At 38.6% G+C, this 23,855-nt stretch overlaps 1 protein-coding gene across 1 annotated transcript in view; it reads left to right on the top strand.

Moving 5' to 3' along the window:
* MOXD1 (monooxygenase DBH like 1) overlaps positions 1–23,855 on the top strand; it is a 69,357-nt gene that overhangs the window by 38,956 nt on the left and 6,546 nt on the right. The window contains exons 5-10 of the mRNA XM_054568930.1: positions 11,735–11,914; positions 12,196–12,298; positions 13,715–13,881; positions 14,940–15,131; positions 16,694–16,753; positions 21,393–21,535. Of these exons, the coding sequence (XP_054424905.1) occupies positions 11,735–11,914; positions 12,196–12,298; positions 13,715–13,881; positions 14,940–15,131; positions 16,694–16,753; positions 21,393–21,535 (845 nt within the window). The remainder of the gene's footprint in view (positions 1–11,734; positions 11,915–12,195; positions 12,299–13,714; positions 13,882–14,939; positions 15,132–16,693; positions 16,754–21,392; positions 21,536–23,855) is intronic.

The following is a 23,855-nucleotide window of genomic DNA, read 5'->3' as shown; positions in this document are numbered from 1 at the left end:
AGAGCACTTGTTGACCAATAAAACTGTCGGAAAAGCTCTCTGAGCCATTTTTCTGCAGTTATATCTACGGTATATGATTTTGAATGGTATGTACTTTTAATTCCATGAATTACCAGATTTTGGCATGGATGTTAACCTTAAAAAGAATTCAGTTTTTTATTTAAAAACAGCTTACACTTATAAAGATGTAAGCAATACCATGTCAAAGAATAACTAGTAAGATTTAGTCTTGATATTATATTTTCCTAATTACAGCACACACAAATAATAAAGGCTTTGAAGAAGTCTGCTTCATATAATGAATTGTCAGTAAGTGGCAAAACAATGAGTTGCTACTCCAATTAAGGAGAAAAAGTCACATACGAAATAATTACATTCAATAAAAAAAATGATATATGTGCTAAGTTGTATAGAACTGAGTATAGTTTTCAACTGCTTACTATAAATTATGATGTGCTAGACACATTTTTCTTCTTTATTTTTTGTAATGGATTGAAAGTTGATTTGTAATTCTACCTTATAAATAAAAAAAACTGAGTTTCAGTAGGGTTAAGCAATTTGCCTCAGGTCGCACAGCTAGTCAGCACCAAAGCTTGGATTCCAAACTGAGTCTTTGGCTTCAGGCTACCGCATAGTATTGCCTCCTGAAAGAAGTTCAGAGAAACAAGGCAAATGTGGGCCAAAATAATCAGAGAGGGCATCCAGTGAAAACAAAACTGGGGCTTTCAAGATGAGTATGATTTTAATAAGTAAAGTTGAATAAGGGGATGTATTAGGTGGAGAAAACAGTGTAGACGCAACCATGGAGGTCGCACTGAACATGGAGTATAAAGGGAAGGGACCCCTGTGACTGGGAATTCATGCGTATGTGACTGTGCAGGTTCCATACAGCCAATGAGAGGGCTCCGAAGCTCAGAAAAAGAAGTGTGGGCTTGATCAACTACCGGATGGGTGGTGTGGAGCCATGGGATATGATTGGTCAGATTGACAAGGCGAAAAGTGCTGATTTGGGAAAATTGGCTGGAATATGGAGTGTTGTCCAGAAAGAAAGCACCTAAATATCCAAAAAGATAAAGGACTGGGAAGTCTAAGATTTAGGTGCCTGCTGCCTGGCGAGGGCTGCTTCGTCCCTGATGGCTGTCTTCTCACCAGTCCTCAGATGGTGGGAGGGGTGAGGGAGCTCTCTGGGGTCTCTTCTGTAAGGGCACTAACCCCACGTATGAGGGATCTGCCCTCATGACCTCCCAAAGGCCTCTTCTTCTAAGGCCACCCCCTTGAGGGTAGGATTTCAAGAGGAATTTTTTGGGGGTGTGCGCGCGCATGTGTGTGTGTGTGTGTGTGTGTGTGTGTGTGTGTGTGTGTGAAGGACACAAAGATTCAGTCCATAGCACCCATAGAGAATGTTACATTTAGAATGTGTCTCTCCTGACACAAGACTGCTGGACGTTGACACTCCCTTACCTTTCCTCTTCCCCAGAGGAATGTGCACCTTCTGGTACGTCTGCTCATGGGTACATGTGCTTAGAAATAAGGCACCTAGTACTTGGGTGACGGATACACAGAAAAGGGTAAAGGGGCCTGCAGTGATCTTGCTGGAGCATGGGTCCTGTCCCACTCTGACACTGGTTGTAAAGACATGAGTGTGTCAGTGTGGGTAGGAGCACTGACCCCTGATCCAAGGCCACCAGAGGTCAGAATCTGGGCTCTGCCACGTGGGCAAGTTTCTTAACTGACGTGGGTTTTATTTTTTGCATCTATAAAATGTATGAGGAATATGTTATAAGTTCATAAGGTTGTTTTGAAGATTAAGGTCTATAAAGAGACTAGAGCATTAGAGACTGGTAGAAAGTAAGAGCTCGTGTGATGAAACTTGCTCAGAGTCACATCATTTAGCTGGTTAGTGGCACTGCTAGGAAGTGACCTTATCTCCTGACTTCCAGTTCTTTCCACTACTCCTTTCTGGCCATTATAGGTGTTAAAATTTCTTAGCATAGCTAAGTGATCTCTAGTTTATTGAATATCTCAGGTAGCTGAAAATCAATACGCATGTTAATATAGCCCCAGAAACTATACTAGAGCTCATTAATAATCTATTATAACTTCAAAGAACAGTATATACACTAAGCATACTGTATTATAAACTTCCTTAAATGTAATTTTCTGTTTTGTTTGTTTTTATATTCTTGAGGTGTTTGGCAAAAGAACCTAATTAATTCATACTTTGAAATAAATGACAATAAATCATATTTTATCTCTCTCAAGGATCTTTGCATATTCTTGCAAATATGCAAAGACAAGGGTGTCTTTGGAGACGACACCCTTAATACTGTGTACCTATGTGAGATTTCAGGAATCAGTAAGCAAGGAAGAAAGACATTGTGTATATTACAGGGGCTGATTTTTGCCTTCCTATTGCTTTTCAAGGGCATTTATTGAAGTAACCTTGTTATTAACTCACCTAGATCCAATTAAGATGAAAGAGTAAAACAAAAGCAAAATAATTTTATAGGGCACGTTTCCTAAGGAAAAAAATAAAGGATAATTTCAGATAGCACATACATAAATGCACATACATCTTGATGAACTGATGTATAGTTACCCGTATTTGGTTACTATTGAGGACTCTTGGTTGCAAGTAACAGAAACACAACCTGAACTAGCTTGGGAAATAGGAAGGAATGTATTAACTCACAGAATAGTAAGAAAAGTTGACTAATAAGCCACAAAAGGGCAGAGATGCAGCTGGTTTCAGACACAACTTGTTAGATATTCAAACCCCGGAGGGACTGCCTTGTCTTTGGAATTTTCCTGTGTGCTGATTTGTATCTCACTACACACTGGCTTCTACAATCTCCAGCTTCTAGAGGGTGATGTTTCATTTTGTTTTCCATAGTTTGAAAATCCCAAGGAAATCCACGACCTAGTCAATAGTGGCCGGCAGGGTACGCCCATGGTTGAGGATGGTACTTCCCATAAAAATTCAGGGTTGCAGTAGAGGGTTATTTTTTTCCCAGAATAAGAAACTCTCCCTCAGTTCTCCTCTTTTCTTCATTCCTTTCCTTCATCTCTCTCCCCCTTGATCATCACTTCCTAAGCTTCAGCTGCTAAGTCCATTGCAGCTATGGCCCCCTGACACCACATCAGGAAGTCAGGCTTTGTTTGGAGCCTGACCTTTTTCAGGGTAGATTACCTGTGGGACAGCCATGCTTTTACTCAATTTGATTGCCTCTTATAAATTGGATACCCTTGTCCTACCATAATCACATGAGCATATCAGCATGATATTATGGTCATCTATTTGCACTGCTAGTTCTGGCTGAAATGTCCACATAGGCAGCATCTCTTTAGGAGCCAGCTGCTCTTTGGATAACCTCTGTCAAAGATGGTTTCCTGGCTTTTACATGGAGAGCAACCTGTGCCTTGAACGGATGTGTAGAAGCAAGGTGCCAGGAACAAGAACAGGCAGGAAGAAAAGTGATGGGAGTTTACAAAATTTCCAGCTCATTACAGAGTTCCCCCATCACCTCTTTCATTTTGTTTTAATTTTAATTTATTGAATTGCACGTTGTTTGTGGAGAGCTGTGTTCCACTCATGTTTCAACAAGCAACATCTTAAATGCGTAAACTTGGAAGAATAAGTATAGGGAGACTGTTCATAAGACCTCTAATAGCCTCTTGTTTTTCTCACACTGAGCTATACTTAGACAAGTCAAGAAGGGTACTTCCCCCTTTTTACCTCACACAATAAAATCTAAAGCAAGATACACATATATTTAGCTACAGATAATGAAACCTATTTAACCTTATTTATGTGAGGGGGAGTGTGTATATTTGTGATAAGTTCATGTCAGAAATAAATGGAGGGACAATTATGAGCTGGGTATAAAATGTACAAATCTGCAAATGTTAGTTTATGACACAAAAATCGAGAGTGGTGGATGTGTTCGCTTTTTATGGTACCACAATAAATAATCACAAGCTGGCTGTTGTGCGGCGGGATGGGTGCGCCGCTGTGAGGCAATGCCGCTCAGGTCACCGCTCGCCCGGTCCAGGCAGCAACCGCTGCGTTGGGGGCACGGAGCGCGCCGTGGGGAGCCCAGGGCTCCCTGAATCTGAGGGAAACCGCCAGGGGCCAGCTGAGATGGGAACAGGGCTCTGAATTCCGCAGAGCCCGTCCCAGGGTTGTCACGGGTGAGGGGAACAAACACGAGTTGTCACAGACACTTCTCTGTTTGCCAGGAGAGGGGACAGGGGCACTTCCCTCTTTGTGGGGAAACCCTGTGGCACATCCCTCTAGTGGGGAAGACCCCAAGTCCCTTTGTCCAAAGGCTTTTATTGAAAAGGCTATTGTTGGGGGTAGGTTAACAGGAATGCACAGGTTATCTTGTTACATCCATATGTTAATGTTCACCGAGAATGGGTGATGCTTTGAAGAAAACAAATGGCAGCAACACACCAATTTACATGGGTCTGAGAGGAGACTAGTAACAAGAGAGAGGACTAAACTTCAGAACATAGTAAACACAAGAGTGCCTAAGGGTATGGGGTTAGGGTCTGTGAATAAGGTAAATGTCCTTCCCAGCATGAGCTGGCTAGAGTTTTTCAGGGAAGAACAAAGCACACTTTAAAGAATTTACTTTTAGGCCTGATTTCCTCGGGAACTGCCAGATCTGGCTTAGGGCTGATTCCTGTATTGTTTCGAGCCTGAGCCAGGTGAGGGGAGGGAGCCGCCAAGCGACAAGGAGACTGCTTTCAGCTAGAATGAGGACTCTGGCCAAGTCCAAGCAGAGCCAAGGGGTGCGGGCCTTTTGGCCCTTTCTCCGTGTCCCCCAATTTCTTGGCTGCTGTCAATAATCGATTGGAATCTGTCTTAGATCATATACCTCAGCTCGAGGTAACTTACCCGTCCTTGGTTAACCAGTCCTCCATGGCAAAGCAGAGAGGCAGGAGCTATGCCCCTGCCAGCGGGGACAGGTTTTATCTCCTCAGGAGCCTGTTTCTCCAAGGCCTCCTGATTATTTCCAGCCTGCTGGTGGGGTTACAGTTCCTGAAAACATACAGGGCATTTCCCAACAGCTGGGTAGCTTGAAAGAGCAGAAATTTAATCTCTCACAGCTCTGGAGGCCCGAAGTCCAAAAATCAAGGCATCAGCAGGGCCATGCTCTTTCCTCAGGCCCTGGGAAAGAATCTTTCCTTATTTTTTCCAGCTTCTGGCGGTTTCTGGCATTCCTTGGCTTGTGGTAGCTTGACTCCAGGATCTGCGTCTGTCTTCATATGGCCATCTCCTCTTTCACTGTGTCTGGATCTGAATGTCTCTCTCCACCTCTATTAAGAGAATACTCATTGGATTTAGGACCTGCCCTAAGGCAGGGTGACTTCCTCTTAATTAATTATATCTGCCAAGGACCATATTTCCAAATAAGGTCACATTCTAGGGCTCTGGGTGGTCATATATTTTAGAGGGGTACTGTTCAGCTGAGCACAGGGGAATTCAGCCAAAAAAAAAAAAAGTTTCTCTCAAGTGTTATTGTTTAGGTAATTGGTATTTGAAGTTTCAAAGGAATGTGGATTCTGAGGTTTACTGATGCTGAGTGGCTCTCAGGAGAGGTCCTGTTTGAACTGAATCTGTTTCACAGTAGGTGCTGGTGAAAAGAGACCAGGAGGTAAACACAGTTTTGTCAAGAACCCCCACCCCCAGCTCCAACCACAGAAAGATAACATACATTTCCCCTAAGATTTTCTTACCTCCTGTGCTCAGTGCCTTGGTTCTAAGTTCAAAGGAATCCTGAGTCACAAAGAAGTTGTTTTGGGTTTTTTTAAAAAATGTTATCCCTGTCTTATTCTTTCCTAACTAAAATAAGATGACACTATGTGAGGTTCTTTGGATCATTGCATTATTTTATAAAATTTTATGTACTTTTAAAAAACTGAATATGTAGAATAGGTTGCTGATGTTTCAGATTTTGCAATCATTTTGTCCTTTGCATGAAGTTTTACCTCCAATGGCCCTCATGCAGTTAGAATAGATAGATATTCGTTCCTCTCTCACCAAAGTAATTGAGTCATTTACTGAGAACCAATTAGGAGTATGCACAGATTCTTAAAGGTTTGCAATGAGAGCAAAGTGCTGCCATTCTCTGTAAATTGTTCCCTGCACCAAACAGGTTATGCCGTTGCATAGCCAAGGAAAAGAATGCAGAGCAAAATAAAGACCGATGCATGAAGGCAAAGTGTGAATCATGAACGTTGAGGTCTTATACGAATGGTTGTGAAAGTATCCCAAGTGGAAGATCAGAAGGGGCAGATTACAGGATTGATTCACAGTTGTGAACATCTGGGTCAATTGTGAGGGCCTGCTGGCTAAGTAAGTAGTTCAAGGGGCCTCCTGAGAAAAAGTGGTGGGTCGAGTGACTGGAAAGGTGTGACAGAACTAAAAGAGCAGGGAACAGGGATGGAAAGAGAGTTCCAGAGGGAGGGCAGCCCTGGGTGGTTGTAAGCGCAGGGCAGGACAGTGGGGCTGCTGAAGTGCAATGCAGGGCAGGTCAATGGAGTTGAGACAATCACGAAATTAGAAGTCAATGAACTTGACTTAGATGACTCAGACTTACTGATGATGGCTTCAGAGAAACCAGAGTATTTACTTATTTTCATTCAATAAACATTTATTAAGCAGTCTGTGTGTTGCAGGGACTATGCTAGACACATGTGACCTGGAAAAAGAGGGTAAAAGAAGATGACAGGTCACGGAGAATTGTATAAATATATGGGGCTCTTCACTTTCCCAGTTCAGTTTTATGATCAGTGTTAATTTCCACCTTGGTCTTGGCTATACTTAACAACTCATTTTTTTCTTCTCTTTCATGTGTGTTTTGGTTCCTGGGCTGCTCCTTTACTATGCACCCATGTTAATAGATCACCTCCACCTGTGATCAAAAACACAATGATCAATAACACACTTTAAACATGTCCTCAGGTGTTTGTGTCACTGCCACCCACTTCTATGTGCTCTGCTCTGCATTCCTTAATATTTATTTCTTCTGTAATCATAGAGCCAGCCTAAAACAAAATTTAAATGTTCACTTCAGTCTCAGAAATACCAATTTATCTATCTTTCTATATCCTTTATGTTTCCATACCTTCTTTGACAATTTCTATAAGTTTAATATTTTTTGAATAGGGACAGTCTTTGGCAATCCCATTTGACTGTGATAATAATGTGACATCTGTGAAGTGACCAAAATAGGGCACCCTCTTTAAGTGCTGCTTCCTATAGCACTGATTCATTAGAGCCTTATTTATTTCGGAAATATTTTTAATACAAAAATGTATAACCGCACCTTTGTTTCAAATACCCTAACGATGCAAAAAGTCTTTTTCCCATGGACAGTTCCTGAATACACAAGAAACAGTGGTGTTTCATGCTTGTATTCAGCCAAGGAGCGGCATGTGTCTGGAACACTTATGTGCCTCCCTGTCCTTCCTCAGACACTGCTCTCCCGTCTCTGCCTCAATGTCACTTGGGCTAAAGACAATCACAACAGGGCATAGAACACATGTGCTATGACTGCCTCAGATGTTTTGTGGAACTGGTTGAGGAAGCAGAGGATAACAACAGCCATCATTTGGGGATTGGTAGCAATGTGCTGCTACACCTAGGCTCTGTAAGCATGACAGGAAGCTTTGTGGGAACTTCTATCCCCAGGGCAGGGGGCGGGGGGGGGGCGGAGAGGGAGGTGCGCACCGCGAGTCTATGGCCCTGACCTACCTACACTGATCGAAGTGCCTCCATTCCCTGGAATTTGTACCTTCACTAAACAGGTTGTGCCTATCCACAGGGAAATTCTTAGTTTCTTATTTTATTATTCCACATGATTATCTTAAAAGTCCTCCTTGAGAAATTCACCCATTCTTTAGGCATTTGATAACCCATGTATTTTCTCCTATATTAGTAGCCCCTTCATTCAATAGCTGGCTTTACATATACTTCTCAGGTACTTCTCTTGGTCCCTTTTATCTCGTACATCCATTCCATTTTGCCAAGAAATTGCTTCTTCCAAGTCGTCTTATCTTTTTCTATGATCAGTGCCCAGGTGTGCATGCGTCAAGTTTCCTTGTCGTCTTTGGAATGTATTTTTTTCCTCAGGAAAACCTCATTTTCTAGCCTGTACTCTGGATTTGCAATCTGTAGGTCAGGTTACAATATAATTTCCCTTGAAGCCCTCACCAGGTTTCAAGGAGATGCTTTATTATTTGCTCTCTTTTGGAAAGGCCACGGGGCTGTCTCCCTAATGGTCAGGGTGTGCTGGGGCTGGGGCGGCAAGGAGGGCAGGAGACCACCCCGCCTTCCATAAAGCTCCCCTCCTCGCATTGCCCCTCTGGGGGCAGGGCTGTGTGGTGATTCTTGGTAGTGGCTCCAAAGCACCTTCTGGCATTGGCTCTGTGGTGCCTCCACCCTCCCTGCTGACATCTGTCGGTGGTGTGCCTCATTGAAGCCTTTCATCCTCCCTCTCTGGAGATGGCAGCAACCTGCAGGGCCCTTGGTGCATCTCCAGCATGTCTTCCTGCAATAACATGTTGCAGAAGGAGGACTGACTCTGGGATCAGACCAGCCTGGTTTCAAATCCCCATCTGCCCCTTCCTAGCTGTGATGCTTTGGGCTTGTTGCCTAATCCTCTGAGTCTCAGGTTTCTCATCTGTAAAATGGAGACATTTACTTTATACATTTCTTACAAATATTAAATGAGATATGTCAAATGACTAATATAGTGGCTGGCAGGTTGTAGGTGCTGAAGAAAAGACAAGTTACTATTATTATTCCTAGAATGCATTGGTACCTTGGAAGCTTGGTGTTGGTTTCAGGACTTCCTACATATTTCTTTTAAAAAAGCACTTACTCATAAAAGCTTCTTCTAAGACATTTTTTTGAAATATCTTTTTTTCCTTTTTTATTGCATTTATTGGAGTGATACTGATTAAAAAATTATACAGGTTTCAGGTGTGCAATTCTATAGCACATCACCTGTACATTGTATTGTGTGTTCAAGTCAAGCCTCCTTCCATCACCATTTATCCCCTTTTACTGTCCTCCACCTTCCCCTGCCACCCTTCCCCAAAGCAGCCACCACACTGTTGTCCATGTCCATGGGTTTCTTCTTCTTCTTTTGTTCTTTCCATCCACCTCCCTGCCCACCTCCCGCACCAAGAGCTGTCAGCCTGCTCTCTATCTATGAGCCTATCGCTATTTTTCTTGTTAGTTCATTTTGTTCATATGATTCCACATATGAAGAAAATCACATGATACTTGTCTTTCTCTGACTGGCTTATTTCACTTAACATAATGCTCTCCAGGTCCATCCATGCCGTCGCAAAGGGTAAAATTTTCTTCTTTTTCAAAGCCAAGGAGCGTTCCATTGTGTAAATGTTCCACAGCTTTTTTATTCACTCATCTACTGATGGGCACGGGCTGCTTCCAAATCTTCATTATTGTAAATAATGTTGCAATGAACATAGAGGTGCATGTATTTTTTCCGAATCAGTGTTTTGGTTTTCTTTGGGTAAATTCCCAAAAGTGGAATCACTGGGTCATAAGTCAGTTCCATTTTTAACTTTTTGAGGTAACTCCATACTGCCTTCCACAGTGTGCTGCACTCCATGCTGCACCAGCCTGCATCCCCACCAACAGTACATGACGGTTCCCTTTTCTCTACCTCCTTGCCAGTACGTGCTATTTGTTGATTTATTGATGATAGCCACTCTGACAGGTGTGAAGTGATACTTCATTGTGGTTTTCATTTGCATTTCTCTGATGATTAGTAATGTTGAGCATCTTTTCATATGTTTATTGGCCACCTGTATGTTCTCTTTGGAAAAATGTCTATTTGGGTCCTTTGCCTCTTTTTAAGCGTCTCAATGGCAGGCACCAACTAGCCTCACATTTCTACATGCACACTCTTAGCTCACTCTTGCTATGCCTCAATGAAAACCACTAGTTTCTGTAGCTGCCTTGGCAACAGACAATGGTTTTGCCTTAACAATTCCTTTCCAGGACCTACCTTGTAAAGCTCAGTACAACCTACAGGTTCTTCTTGACCTTACAAGGCACTTAGCAAAAATCTCACATGTGCCTAAATATTTTACTGTGGACATATTAGCACACAGTAAATATGTCCCCCTCAGAGTATGGAGGTGGCCAAATAAATCAAGTCTCACAGGAAAGCTCAAATTAGATGTGGAAAGTAAAATCTATTAGAAATCCTGTGTTACCCTATTGTGAAACCGTAGTATGTTATGCAACCATGTTTGAAGAATAACTGTCATTTCCAAGCAAATAGAAAATAGTTTCTGCCTTCAGGGTGCACGGTGTTTCAGAGACAAGACAAATGCAGACAAAGCCATGAGCAATGTCATTTCTGTGTAAGCAATGTTAAAATTGTACATATGGTAAGTAAGGCATGACTCAGTGTGCAACTCGAAATAAAGCTGGATTTAGACACTGGAATCCCTGGCTGCCTATTCAGATCTCTACCCACTACATACCCTTTCCTTCTTCTGCTGCTTAGATTTTACTGTTTTTTTAAAATAATTAAAACTATGTAGAAAATCAAAATGGAAAACCTTAGGAGAAAATAGGTGAAAACACTTGACCTTTATATGCATGTCTGAAGCAGAGAAAAGCAAGGGTTTCAAAATGCATTGTCTGCGTTTGACTAAATAAGGCTAAAAGCAGAAGTGTGTGGAAGAGCCTTAAGACAGCTTAACTTTTGGAAATTTAGGGACACACTAGGACTTCTTTGTCTGTTAAGCAGAAGGTTCAAAGAACCACGTAACTGATGGCAGCATCAATAACTCAGCCAGGCTAAGCGTGGGGCTCATGCCTTTGCTCCAGAGAGAAGGTTCTTTGGGATGTGAGGATGCAGTCAGCTCCCTGAGCTCCTGGACTGCAGTGGGGGAGTGCTCTGCAGGGAGCTCGCAGAAGGGGCAGTGGAAGGAGCCCTGCTCCCGCGAACCATGCTTCCACTCTGAGGACTAACCTCCCTGCTTGTTCTATTTTCACTGGTTTCTGCTTCCCCTTGCTTAATCTGAGGACATCACTACAGTGTTTTCTCTTTTCTCTCCCAAATTCTCATAGTAAAATTCTTAATAGAATTTGTTTTTAAATCCTAAAATAAAAATATCCATTACTGAGCCCTACTTTGTGCCCAGCTCTATGCTCAGCTTCAGGAAGATAGATAAATAGACAGATACTAGATAGATGCATGAGACATCATAAATCACTTCTAGGAATGATTAGTAACGAGAACTTTTTGAGGTGGAAGAGAGGGAGGCTGAGGGAGTTTAAACCTTGATTTTTTTTCTATTTGGGAAAAAAAAAGAGGGAAGGGGAGCAGGAGAAATATAAAGCCTGGCAGAAGGCAAGCAAGTTTTGAAACATCTGTTATGCAGAATGGTAAGGGAAACAAGAGTAAGTTAAAAAAAAAAAAAACGGCAAAAACAAAACAACAGACTAGTAAAGTCCTGTGATTCTTGGAGTAAAAACAGTTGTTTCCTCTTTGTTGTTGCCATGGTTGTTGTTGTCATCATTACAACAAATTATACTTGAGCCACATAACCTTTACATGATTCAGGAAACCATTTCTTTGAAAGACTGATAACCAGTTTTGCTAGTGTCATGCTCATGCGAAGTGGTAAGCTGATTTAATGTATTGCCTCCTCTCTCTGCTCTGTGCTTGTTTAGGTGGAGCCTGTGATACAAAGAGGCCACGAGAGTCTGGTCCATCACATCCTGCTCTATCAGTGCAGCAGCAACTTGAACGACAGCGTCCTGGACTACGGCCATGAGTGCTACCACCCCAACATGCCCGATGAATTCTACACCTGCGAGACCGTGGTGGTTGCTTGGGCCATTGGTGGAGAGGTGGGGCTAGTGTTCACTGAGATGTAACACAATTAATTGATCTTGTTTTCCCCTATGATTCCAATACTTAGAAGTAACCTATACATTATTTTTTATAAGAGGACAGCTTATTTTTCTTTTCTAAGAAAGGAATCCTTTCCGTAAGCCCTTTTATCTTATCAGCTATTGATGAATGGAGTTCCAGTATGTGGAAATCTCTTTCAGAATGGTTGGCTTTTGAGTGGAGTAGAGCTTTCAAGGACTTTCAGGATACACTGTCTCATGAAGTTTTTCTAATTCAGGGTTTTTCCTATCCGCCGCATGTCGGGCTATCCCTCGGCACCCCATTAGATCCTCTTTTTGTGCTTTTGGAAGTTCATTATGACAATCCGGCATATAAGGAAGGTGAGTTTATTCTTCATGCATTCTACCTATGATTTTAAAAAGTTTTGTAACTTCTGCCTTCGAGTTGAAATGAAATAGCATCCATTGCTAGAAAGAATAAAATTATATGTTTATGATCCAAATTAGGATACTTTTTAGAGTAAAAGAGAGTACTATTAATAACTACACTGGGACAAGAGTCATTACCAGCTATGAACAAGGCAAATGGGCCTTGTGGTCATTAGTCTTAAAAAAAGGTTTGCATATGACTTACCAGGAAAAAGAAGAATAGACTTTTCCCTTTGTTATGTAAATTAGCCTCAAATACAGTGTGCTTATGAAACATTTTCTAACTATACATATGAAAAACTACCATTTATCACAATAGAAAATATAAAGCATTTTGTTGTATGAAAGGAAAACCATAAATTTACTCAACAAGTATTTAGAGACACTGCATGATATCATAATTGAAATGAAAAGGGGTAAGTATTTACATTTGATTTCTGAATTTACTTATGTAATATTCCAAAATAAAAAAATTGAAAGATTTAATATGAAATTATCAACAGCAGCAACTTAAAGTTATTGTCTTACATTGATTCATGCAATTATTCAGCAAATGCTGAACACCAACTATGTGCTGGGTGTGTGCTTAATGATGTAAGGTTTGTGAAAAACATACTGTTTTTACCCATGTGGAAATTATAGTAGAGTGGGAAAAGGAAACAATAGAATAATCATACCAATGAATATAAAATGACATATAATGTATACTAATTGATCCAATTTGGTATTCATAGGAAGGTAAGTCAGCACCACAGAAAGGAGTCAACTAATTTCAAAATTAGTGGAGCAGATGTATGAAGTTTGAGATTCATGTTTTCCCTCCTTATAAGTATGTCACAGCAAGGAATGTGTCTTATTCACCTTTCATTCCATAATCCCTATTGTAGTGCTTTTCACATAACAGAGTCTCAATTAGTATTGATTATTCAATACTGATTGAATGATTGAAAGAATGGTGACAAGCCATAAAGTTAATCATTAATAGTTTTCTACATGGTTTCTTGACCAAGCTGTTGGTTTTCACCTTTGTGTAAATGTTATTGAACCTCACCTGAAAACCATATAAGATTTTTGTTGAGTTCTTCTACACTCTAATGAATGACTCTGTAATTTTCCTTCTGTCTTCATGTTAGATAATTGGAGTATATAAGCTAGACAACATAAACATTTCTCCTGTGAATGCAGACAATATGGCGACTTGTCTTTTAATCCCCATTTGTGAAGCTGAATGTAATCTTCCATTAATCTTTGCTTGTATCCCTTTTCCCTGTGAGAGTTTAGGTAAGATTAATGAAACACTTCAACTGCACATAGGGATTTTTTTTTTAAGAACGCAAACTCACTTTTAATTATATGCTCTTGTTTCAGGCTTAATAGATAACTCTGGACTGAGGTTATTTCATACAACAGACATAAGGAGATATGACGCCGGGGTGATTGAGGCGGGCCTCTGGGTGAGCCTCTTCCATACCCTCCCTCCAGGCATGCCTGAGTTCCAGTCCGAGGGTCACTGCACTCTGGAATGCCTGGGAGAGGTATGCTGCGTCTCAATCTATGTGCTGCTATTCACAGAGTAATCAATGCTCTTAGGAAACTGGGTTGGGAAAATTCCCTGCTTGTTCATTATCAATGTTTTTCTCGTTGTCACACTGCAAAACCATTATTTCAATTTTAGCAAGACCTTTGGTTGCTTTTATAAATCCTGAAGGCTACAGGAGTAGAATTCTCAAGACGAGAATGACTCTCAGTGTGTTTTCCATCCTAGCCCCACCCCCTTTGTTTGTTTCATATTGGACGCTTTAGTTTATCGTTTGAAATTTCTTTTTCTGTTTGTGTAGTTTCCATTCTCAACCTTATTGTTCATCTCAATTTTTTCCCATTATTTATTTTCAATTTTTTCTCTTTTTCTTTGCTTCATAGTTTTCTTCCCTTCTCTAACCAAAGAGCAAGAATAACTAATATAAAAATGCAGATTGGATAAGATAAAACCATGTGAAAGTATTTAACAGTGGCTGCTTTCATTCATATTCTTTTCCATTGAATGAAAGTATTTCAACATGGATCAGATTCTTTATGAATTAAAAGATGGCATGGTCGTAGGCAAGGTGGCAGCCTGGTGAAGTGGAAACATGCTCTTGTGTTATTTAGATCAATATTCAAATTGCCATTACATCACTTATGAGCTGGGGGACCATGGGCAAGTCTGTTTAATGCCTCTCTCCCACTTGGTTTTCTTATCTGTAAATGCAGGAATAATCTCTCCTTTTAAGAGTTTTAATTTGCAGGTTACTAACATTCCAGAATATTTTTTGCCAGGAGCTTTGACTTCTGCTTTACCTCTTAAAAGAAGGAAAGAGAAAGATAACATTTAGGAATGGTCCGATACATGTTGCTTCACAATGATAACACTGGTAGGAATGCCATGAAAAATCAAAATTCTAAATGTTTGGTGGCCCAAGCATTTACTCAAATTACTTTGGCTTTTCTTCTCAGCTGTTCATCCAAATCTCTTTTAACAAGAACTGTTTGAATACTCACTTGTATGGGCTAATCCAGTCTTCCACTCTCCCCACCCCCAACCCCCAACCCACAGGCTCTGGAAGCTGAAAAGCCCAGTGGAGTCCACGTGTTTGCCGTTCTTCTCCATGCTCACCTGGCTGGCAGGGGCATCAGGCTACGTCATTTTCGCAAAGGGAAGGAAATGCGATTACTTGCTTATGATGACAATTTCGACTTCAATTTCCAGGAGTTTCAGTATCTAAAGGAAGAGCAAACAATCTTACCAGTATGAACGTTTTGTTCTTTCTCAATGAATGTTATAAAAGTCATGAGACATATATCTGCTGAGAATTAGCAAGGTTTCTACTGGTGAAATGAATTCCTCATGGTATCCTTATTCTTAAAGCCACCCACGATGGGTGTTGCACAGCCCAGATGGGATGTGTTTAATCTGTTTTCCAAAATCAAAACTCATTTTTCTTGCTATTCCCAGGGGCACTTCAAGTTGTTGATTTTAAAAGAAAATAAAAATTGGGTTCTAAGCCCTAGCATTCTTCTTCTCTTATTTGACTTCCCAGTTGAAATCTTTGGCTGCAATTATGGTAATAGTAAATCAGAGCTTTCCTTATTCCATAGGATTTTCTTTTTGGAAGTTTCATTTCAGTAAACATGATTACAAGGATAATCCTTTTATTTGGCAATGGTGTTCAGACATAGCTAATTATATTGTGCTGTGTAATCTACTTGCTACAATACTTGGGGTCATGGCAGAAGGACACAGAAGAGAATTGTATGCCTTACAATAGTGAAGGTTTCACAAAGGTTTCTTTTTTGTTTGTTTGTTTGCTTTTTTGGTGAGGCTTCATTTTTTCAAAATTTTTTATCCCATGACCATTAAGATTGTCATATAATTTTCTGCCCTTATTTTATTCTTAAGAGTTCAGTTCTTATATACTATTTTTGAAATGAGAGTGATAGCTATGTCTTTTCTACATGCAGAAATTCTTTGGTACACCTGAGAATAGAAGGATGAAGTATGAGAGACATTGATGTTGTCGAAATTCTTCACTCTCTTTTATTGTCTGATCTTTTCTCAGAGCTTTCCAACCAGTTTTATTGTGTTATCTCAGAGCTTTCCAACTGGTGGGCTGTGAGCAGCATATAAGTATGTTGAGATATTGATCCCTGGTCCCTCCGACTGACAGGGCAAGGAGAATGAATCTGAGGGCTAGCAGCCAGAGTTATTGGTGTCTGACCCGTAAATAGCCTGTCCACTTACCTGAGTGGGCAGCCTAAAAATATAGTTATTTTCTATGTGTGCTGAGTGTGCGAAAGATTGGAAAACACTGGAAAACTAAGTTACTATTAATTTGCCTCACAGTTCTTTTGTAAGGAAATAAAGACGTGACTAGAGACCTTTAAAGAAAGTAATGCAAATAAGGAGGGAATCACAGTATCTAGTATCTATGGCTAACATCTATGAAGTGTTTAATTTCTACTAAGGATTAAATATGTGTTTTGTTGTTTAATTCCCTCACAACAGCTGTGCAAAAGAAGTGCTATTTTTTATCATTATCTTTTATGGGAATACATTGTGCCTGGATGAGTCATTTTCTTACCTAAGGTCATGCAGCCAGAACAAGGTGGAGTCTTGCCTGAACCCAGAGAGCCTTGTTTGTTTGCTTGCTTGCTTACTACCCTAGAATTTCATAGATCAAGGGTCTTCTCCTGAATCAAATTACTTAATGCATCCCTTCATATAGTAAATAAACCGTTGACTTACAAATATATTAGATAAATGGAACAGCATAAAACTCCAATCTGAAAGCTCATACTTTTATGTTTTAGGGAGATAATCTAATTACTGAGTGTCGCTACAACACGAAAGATAGAGACATGATGACTTGGGTAAGAAAATTTTTATTATTAAAATTTATTTGAAGAAAAGGAGGAATAAACTTTGATTTTAAAGAAAAAAGTAAAAAACATTCCCATTGGGAAGCAAAATTCCTGAATGTCTTGACCATGAAACATTATAAAAGTGGAATCAGACCTGTTTTAGCATTCTGTCAGATTAATTAATGATAGTATGGTAATATTTGCATTGTAATTTAATGACTCTTTCATGAAAATCTATCTTAGTCTTTTAGTATTTCCTCACCCAATATTATTAATAAAAGACCTGTGGTTACTAATGACCACGTACATGAGTCTGGACATAGATGAATCAAGACTTCAAAAGGAAGAATGAATTACATGGTCTTAGGGTTTCTGACCCAAAGGGAAATTTCATCCTAACAGATTTACTGGGGAGTTCTGCCAAATATTCAAGAATTAAATCATTCATGCCTTGCTTATCTGTTCCAGGGAACACACCTCCCACCAACTCATTTTATGAAGTTAGCATAATCTTAAACTAAACCTTGAGAATGGCAGTTTGAGAGCAGTCAACAATATGCACCTGATGGAATATCTTTGACAAAATATTGTCAAATCCTGCATTAAATAAAAATGTAATGTAAGGATTATTCTGGGTTTCTCTAAGAAATATCAAATTGGCCTAAATTAGAAAACACGTTAATGCTATTCTTCAGTTAAGAGATTGAAGGAAAAATATGTATGATAACCTCAACTGGGGAAGAAAAAATCATTCATAAAAATTTAAGTCAGTGATGCAGGAAAAAAGAGCACTTAGCACACCAGAAGTAAGAGAGAATTTTCTTAACAAGATAAAAATCAGCTGCGAAAAATCTATAGCAAATATTAAACTAAATGAAATACAAGAATATTTATTATCACTATTTCTATTCAACACTTTACTGGAAAAATAAAAAAAGAGATGTAAGCTCAGAAAAGAAGAGGCAAAGAGAAAAAACACATTATTCACAAATATGTAATTTTCTACATCAAAAATCTCAAAATTGGTAATATCTAAAATTAATTGTATTTTAGTATATGAGAAACTATCTCAAGAAAATACAATAAAAAACTCTCAAGTTCTATAGAAATAAAATCTAACATTAGCTGTGTTTGATCTCTGTGGAAAAAAATGATAAAAACGTGTAGCAAGACATTAAAGAAATGCCTAAAGAAATTAAGAGATACTATGTTCATGGATAAAAAAGCTTAGTAAAATAAAAATAATTCTTCTATTTAAATTGGTCTATAAACTTTATATAAATATCAGCTAAAACTTGAGAGAGGTTTTATGGTTTGGGACTTTGGTATTAAGAAATCCTTGCCTAGACATAACTACAAAGATATTCTCCTATATATTAATCTAAAAATTCGACAGTTTTAGCTTTTACATGAAGAAAGTTCATTCTGAAAGCTACACAGAAGAGCAAAATGTTAATAATAAGCAGAACACCACTGCAAAGAGCAAGATGAGAAACAAACTATGGAGATGAAGGCTTATTTTAAAATTATGGTGATGAATAGGGTGTTTGCGTCCAGAGTTAAAACAGTGGGATAGAATAGTGATTGTGGAAAAGGACCTATGAGTCCTTTCTATGGAAGCTTGATTTAGGATAGACAAGGCATTCAGATAAGTAAAAAAGGAGGGACTTTTCACTAAAAAATACCGACACAATTAGGTATCCAAATGACAAAATAAAATTATGTCTTTATCTTGCACAATATTCAGAAAAATCCATTCCAGGTAGATTAAATATTTAAATGTGAAGAGCAAAAATTTAAAACTGTTAGGAGAAAAATATATGACTCTATCTTTATGACTTTGGGGTAGGTAAGAGTTCTAACAGAACAGAAAAAGCACAAACTGTGAATTTAAAGGTCGATGAAGTTGACTAAATTAAAGGTTTTTTTTAACCAAAGAAACCTGGTTAAGTAAGTGAAAAGTTTTAAACTGAAAAAGAAATTTGCAATACATAGATTAAAACAGAATTACTGTTCAGCATTTAAAAGAAATTTCATTGTTCAGTAACATAAGACAAACATACAATAGAAACAAAAGATAAAAATATTTCATAGAAATGAAAGTCCAAACAGATAATAAACATATGAAAGGATCATTGATTTTATCTGAAACCAGAGTCATGCAAATGTAAACCAGAATGAGATAGTTTATACTTACCAGTTTGGCAATATTTAAAATTGTAATTCCAATGTATTGAAACTAGACCCCTCATATGCTGCTGAATATAAATTTATAAAACCACTTTGGGGAAAAACATGACATTCTTGAGTAAAGCTGGAGACTGATATATGCTCTACCCAGTTCCACTCCTATGTGGATTTAACCTTAAGGTTACGTTTGCAGGAAGTGTTCCAGAAAAGGAATATATAAAATATTCATAGTAACATGTAACAACCCAGGAGCAAAATCCTGGGGTCAGCTCAATTATTTATCTAAACAAAAACAAACCAAAAAAATTTATAATATGTCCATATATTATATAAGTAGTTATAAAAATTAATGACCTAAAGCTGTTCATATATTAACTTATGTATCTGAAGAACATAATATTGATTGAAAAGAGCAAATTTGCAACTGATTATATGTAGTTGTGATATCATGTATCTAAAGTGTAAAAACATACAAAATTAAACATATATTAAGGGTGCCTACATCTGTGAACTAAATGTAAAGTGTAACGAAAAGCAATAGAATCTAAACAAAATATTGAGATAATCATCTTTGGTTTGGGTGGGGAGGAGGAGAATTGAGGATAAGCATACAGAAGAGACTCAGGACACTGGTGTTGACAGTATTTTTCTTGTGCCTTATATAGAATTTTGTTTGCATAAAGTATTTTACTAAATATATAATAAATTATTTTTTAGTGTACATTTTGGTGCTCTGCCTCCATACTCTCCCTTTTCAGATCCAGGACTGCAAAACCTCAGCCACATCTGTATCCCTCCCTGGGTATTGACTTTGGTGCCAGGGAATAACTCACTTAAAGTTACACTCACTCTTGTGGGGCAGCCTGCAGCTCACGACGGTGGTTGTGAGATTTCAAAGGCTCAGCTCCTGCCTGCAGTTTGGTAAAACTCTGAGTAGCCACCTCAGCTCAAGGATAGGTTAAATATGATTATTTACGGAAGCATCAGATGCGGCCTCATTTGTACAATGGCTTCTCCCTTTGTTCAATCCTGCCTTGCTCATCTAGTGTAAGACATTATATTTTTGTAATGTGTAGCCATTGCATATTAGCCACTATATTAATTTATAATCATGAACAATATTATTAAATTTTTCACCTTTATTTTTGAAGGACAAATAACTTGCTGAATACTTAATTCTTGATTAATTTATTTTTCCATGCAGCAGTTGAATATGTAATTTCAATATCTCTTTGTTGCTTCTGTCATTCATGATGAAATGCCAGCTGTCAATTGTATTATTGTTCACCTGTATGTGCTATGTCATTTTTCTCTTGCTGCTTTCAAGATTTTTTTTTCTTTGACTCTCAACAATGTGAACTATGATGTGTCAAGGTATGGGTCTCTTAATATTTATCTTTGGCATTTGTTGAGCTTCTAGGGCGTATAAGTTAATGTTTTTCACTAAATTTGGGAGATTTAAACCATTATCTTTTTGGAACTCCAATTACATATATGTTGGAACACTTAGAATTTTCCTACAGATCTCTGGGGAGTTTTCACTTGCTGTAGTCTTGTTTTCACTCTTTCTGTTCTTTCAATTGGATAATTTCTATTGCTCTACCTTCAAATTCACCGATTCCTCTTCCATCTGAGATTTGCTGTTGAGCTCATCCTCTGAACTTTTCATTGCATTATGGTATCTTTCAACTCTAGCATTTTATTTGGTTCTTTTCTGTTTTCCTATTTCTGATGTCATTCCCTAATTGTTTACTCATTTTCAATATATTTGCCTTTAATTACTTGAATATCTTTTTCTAACTCTTTAAATATATTTATATTTGCTTTTAAGTTTTTGCTAAATCCAGTGTTTGTATTCTCTCACAATTAGTTTCTACTGATTAACCTTTTTTCCCTCTGAATACAGATTATAGTTTTCTCTTTCTTTTTAAGTTTAATAACTTTCAGTTGAAAAATTGGACAGTGTAGATAATATGTTGTAGCAATTCTAGATTTTTTTCTTCTGAGGATTTTTATTTTAATAGATAATTTACTGCCTAGACTCAAAATGTGCAGTTTGTCTCTCTGTTTTTTACACATGGCAACAAGATTATAGAAAATTCAGTGCAACTGGGCAAATATTCTTTCAATTGACTGATCGGTATCATGGTAACCAAACACCCCTATAATCCTCTGGCGTATTCACTGTGGTGAGAAGTTAACATCATTTAATCAGAAATTTAAGGAGATTATGAGATCATTTAAGAAAAGCAACTTTTAAAGTGAAGGAAATAATTTATTAATTTTAAATGTGTCATTACCTTTTAAAAAACTAAATTTGTCATTTATATTATGTTTGAGCTTTAAGATTTATTACATTTTAATACTGGAAGGAACTGTATGACTTTGGTGGCTTATGTGCTATAAATGCCCCAGTTAGTGGAACATACTTTTCTAAATAAAACATCTCCATTTTCAGGGAGGACTAAGCACCAGGAATGAAATGTGTCTCTCATACCTTCTTTACTACCCAAGAATTAATCTTACTCGATGTGCAAGTATTCCAGACATTATGGAACAACTTAAGTTCATTGGTGTTAAGGAGATCTACAGGCCAGTCACGTAAGTGGTAAAAGAATTTCATGGTGGGGTAATATACTTCCAAAAAGGATGGGTGTTAATTGTATATTGGATTCATCTTCATGTCATGGAATCCCTTGTGTGCTGTTCCGTTTGATTATTTTCTACTGGGGGAACCCAGGTGAGCTTCTTGGTTGCTTTGTCCAGGGCTGCAAGACTGCTCCCAGGTTCAGAGGTTTTTCTAGGAGGACCTAAAGTGTTCAGCATATAGTTGTACTCATGGCTAATATTAATTGCAGTGAGAAAATATAAAGAAAAATGAACAAAAGGAGAAAAAGCATATGGGGCAAAGTCAACAGGAAAACAGGTGCAAACTTCCAAGAAACCCCTCCCAGTGAAGACACACAGAATGTGCTTAATTCCACCAGCATCAAATTATGACAACACGTATGAAGTGCTGTGGGCTGAAGAAGCTCATTAGAGACTCAGTGCCCAGAGTTTTTGTTGGGGGATGGTCACATAGGTGCCCTCTGCTTAGAAAATACTTAAATTTCAGACTCCCACCAGGAAAACCAGGGTTCACTATAAACTATACTGCGGTGCAAACAGTCTAGGCACAGGTAGTCACTCTTATCATTTAGAGAAAATTTTGTATTAATATAGCAAATTGGTTACTATTCAAATTTCCTGATGCCAGCCAAATATCCAACATCCAAGGAGGCATTTCTAAAAATAGCAGTCTCAGGCAGTCTATGTTAACTCTTTCTGCACAATTGCATGTCATAAGAATTACTTAAGATAAAACAATAAACAAGATAAACATTATTCCTGCCAAGTTAAAATTATATTCTCAAATGGGGGAGAGAAAATAGACAAACTATAAATATAAAAGTTCAGATATGAGGTGTTATGAAAACAATTGAGACAACGAAAGATATGAGTAGCTGTTGCCAATAGGGCAGTGAAAGCCTTTTTGGAGAAGGTCTTAGTCTGGCTACTGGGTCCTAAATGCCATAAACAGAGTGGTTCATGAACTCCTGAACCTGATTTCTCACACTTTGGGAGTCTGGGCAGTCCAAGATCGAAGTGTAGGCAGATGTAGTGTCTGGTGAAGCCCCACTTCCTCATGGCTGGTCATTTCACAGTAGCCTTGCCTGGCAGAAGGAGAAAGGGAGCTTTCTCAAGCTGCTTTTGTAAGGATGCTAAACCCATAAATGAGGGCAGAGACTTACTTCCAAAGGCCCCATCTCCTAATAATGTCACCTTGGGTGATAGGATTTCAACCTATGAATTTTGGGTGGACTTACCCATTTAGTCCATGGCAGGAGGCGATATTTGAGCAGAGACCTCAGTGATGAGAAGCCAGCCATACAAAGATATCCAAGTATACTCTATGCAGAGCGAAGAGTCAGTGTAATGACCCCATGTTGGGTATGAAGCTAGCATGTCCAAAGAGCAACATTAAGGTGAGTTTGGCTGGAGCAGCATGAAGTATGGTAGGAGATGAGTGAGAAGGTCTGACAGCAAGTGGGGTCGGATCAGGTAGGACTTAGGCTACATGAGGACTTTGGGTTTTAAGTGCAAAGGGAAGACACTGCAGCGTATTAAGAAAAAAGTCAGCTTGGTGGCTGTGCTGAGTAAAGACTGTAGAAGGGGAAGATTGGAGAATCATACCAACCAGGAGACTTGTGATTGTCCTGGGGAGAGGTGAGGCTGCCTTGGACCAACGTGGCAGCAGTAGAGTTAATGAGAAATGGTTACATCAGGTTACCTTTTGAAGGTAGCACTCACTGGACTTGTTGATTGATTGCATCTCAGGGAATTGATCAAAGAAGGGAAAGAGTAAAGGAAAAATGACATTGTGTGAGTGATGTAATGGTGTAGGGAAACCTGTTTGAAGGAGAAATTGAAAACTCTGGGATATATTAGGGTTGTTGTAGAAAAACAAGACAAGAATTAGGGTGCCTAGTGGAAATTTTGAAGAGTAGATTTTGTTTTAAAACAAGGAAGAATTTTCTAATGATTAGGAGTTTTCAAAATGAAAGAGACTGATGTAATTAGGCAAAAGTTGCACATAGATTTTTGAGGGAGTATATTTAAGGAGAGGGTAAAAAAAAAACAATGAGGATGTGGTAAAATTCAAATGCTGAAGGAGAATATAATTATGGTCTACTTTTTGTTTTTAAATATTTTAAGGATTATAAATCATGAACTAAAACACATTTTTTGAAAATTAAACCTATGGTTCATAAATGCGCTATACTGAGTTCCTATCAAGACAACCCACTGACCACCAGAACAGAAGGCTGGAGCCACTAAATTAACAAAATGCTTATGTAACTTAGTTTGTAGCTTATGAAGT

This window comes from Pteronotus mesoamericanus, unplaced genomic scaffold, assembly GCF_021234165.1.
Source record: "Pteronotus mesoamericanus isolate MK-2021 breed Mesoamerican mustached bat unplaced genomic scaffold, CSHL_Meso_final contig_20, whole genome shotgun sequence".
In the NCBI taxonomy this organism is placed as follows: Eukaryota; Metazoa; Chordata; class Mammalia; order Chiroptera; family Mormoopidae; genus Pteronotus; species Pteronotus mesoamericanus.
Note: the sequence above shows the minus strand (reverse complement) of the source record. Positions and strands in the feature narration are given on the sequence as shown.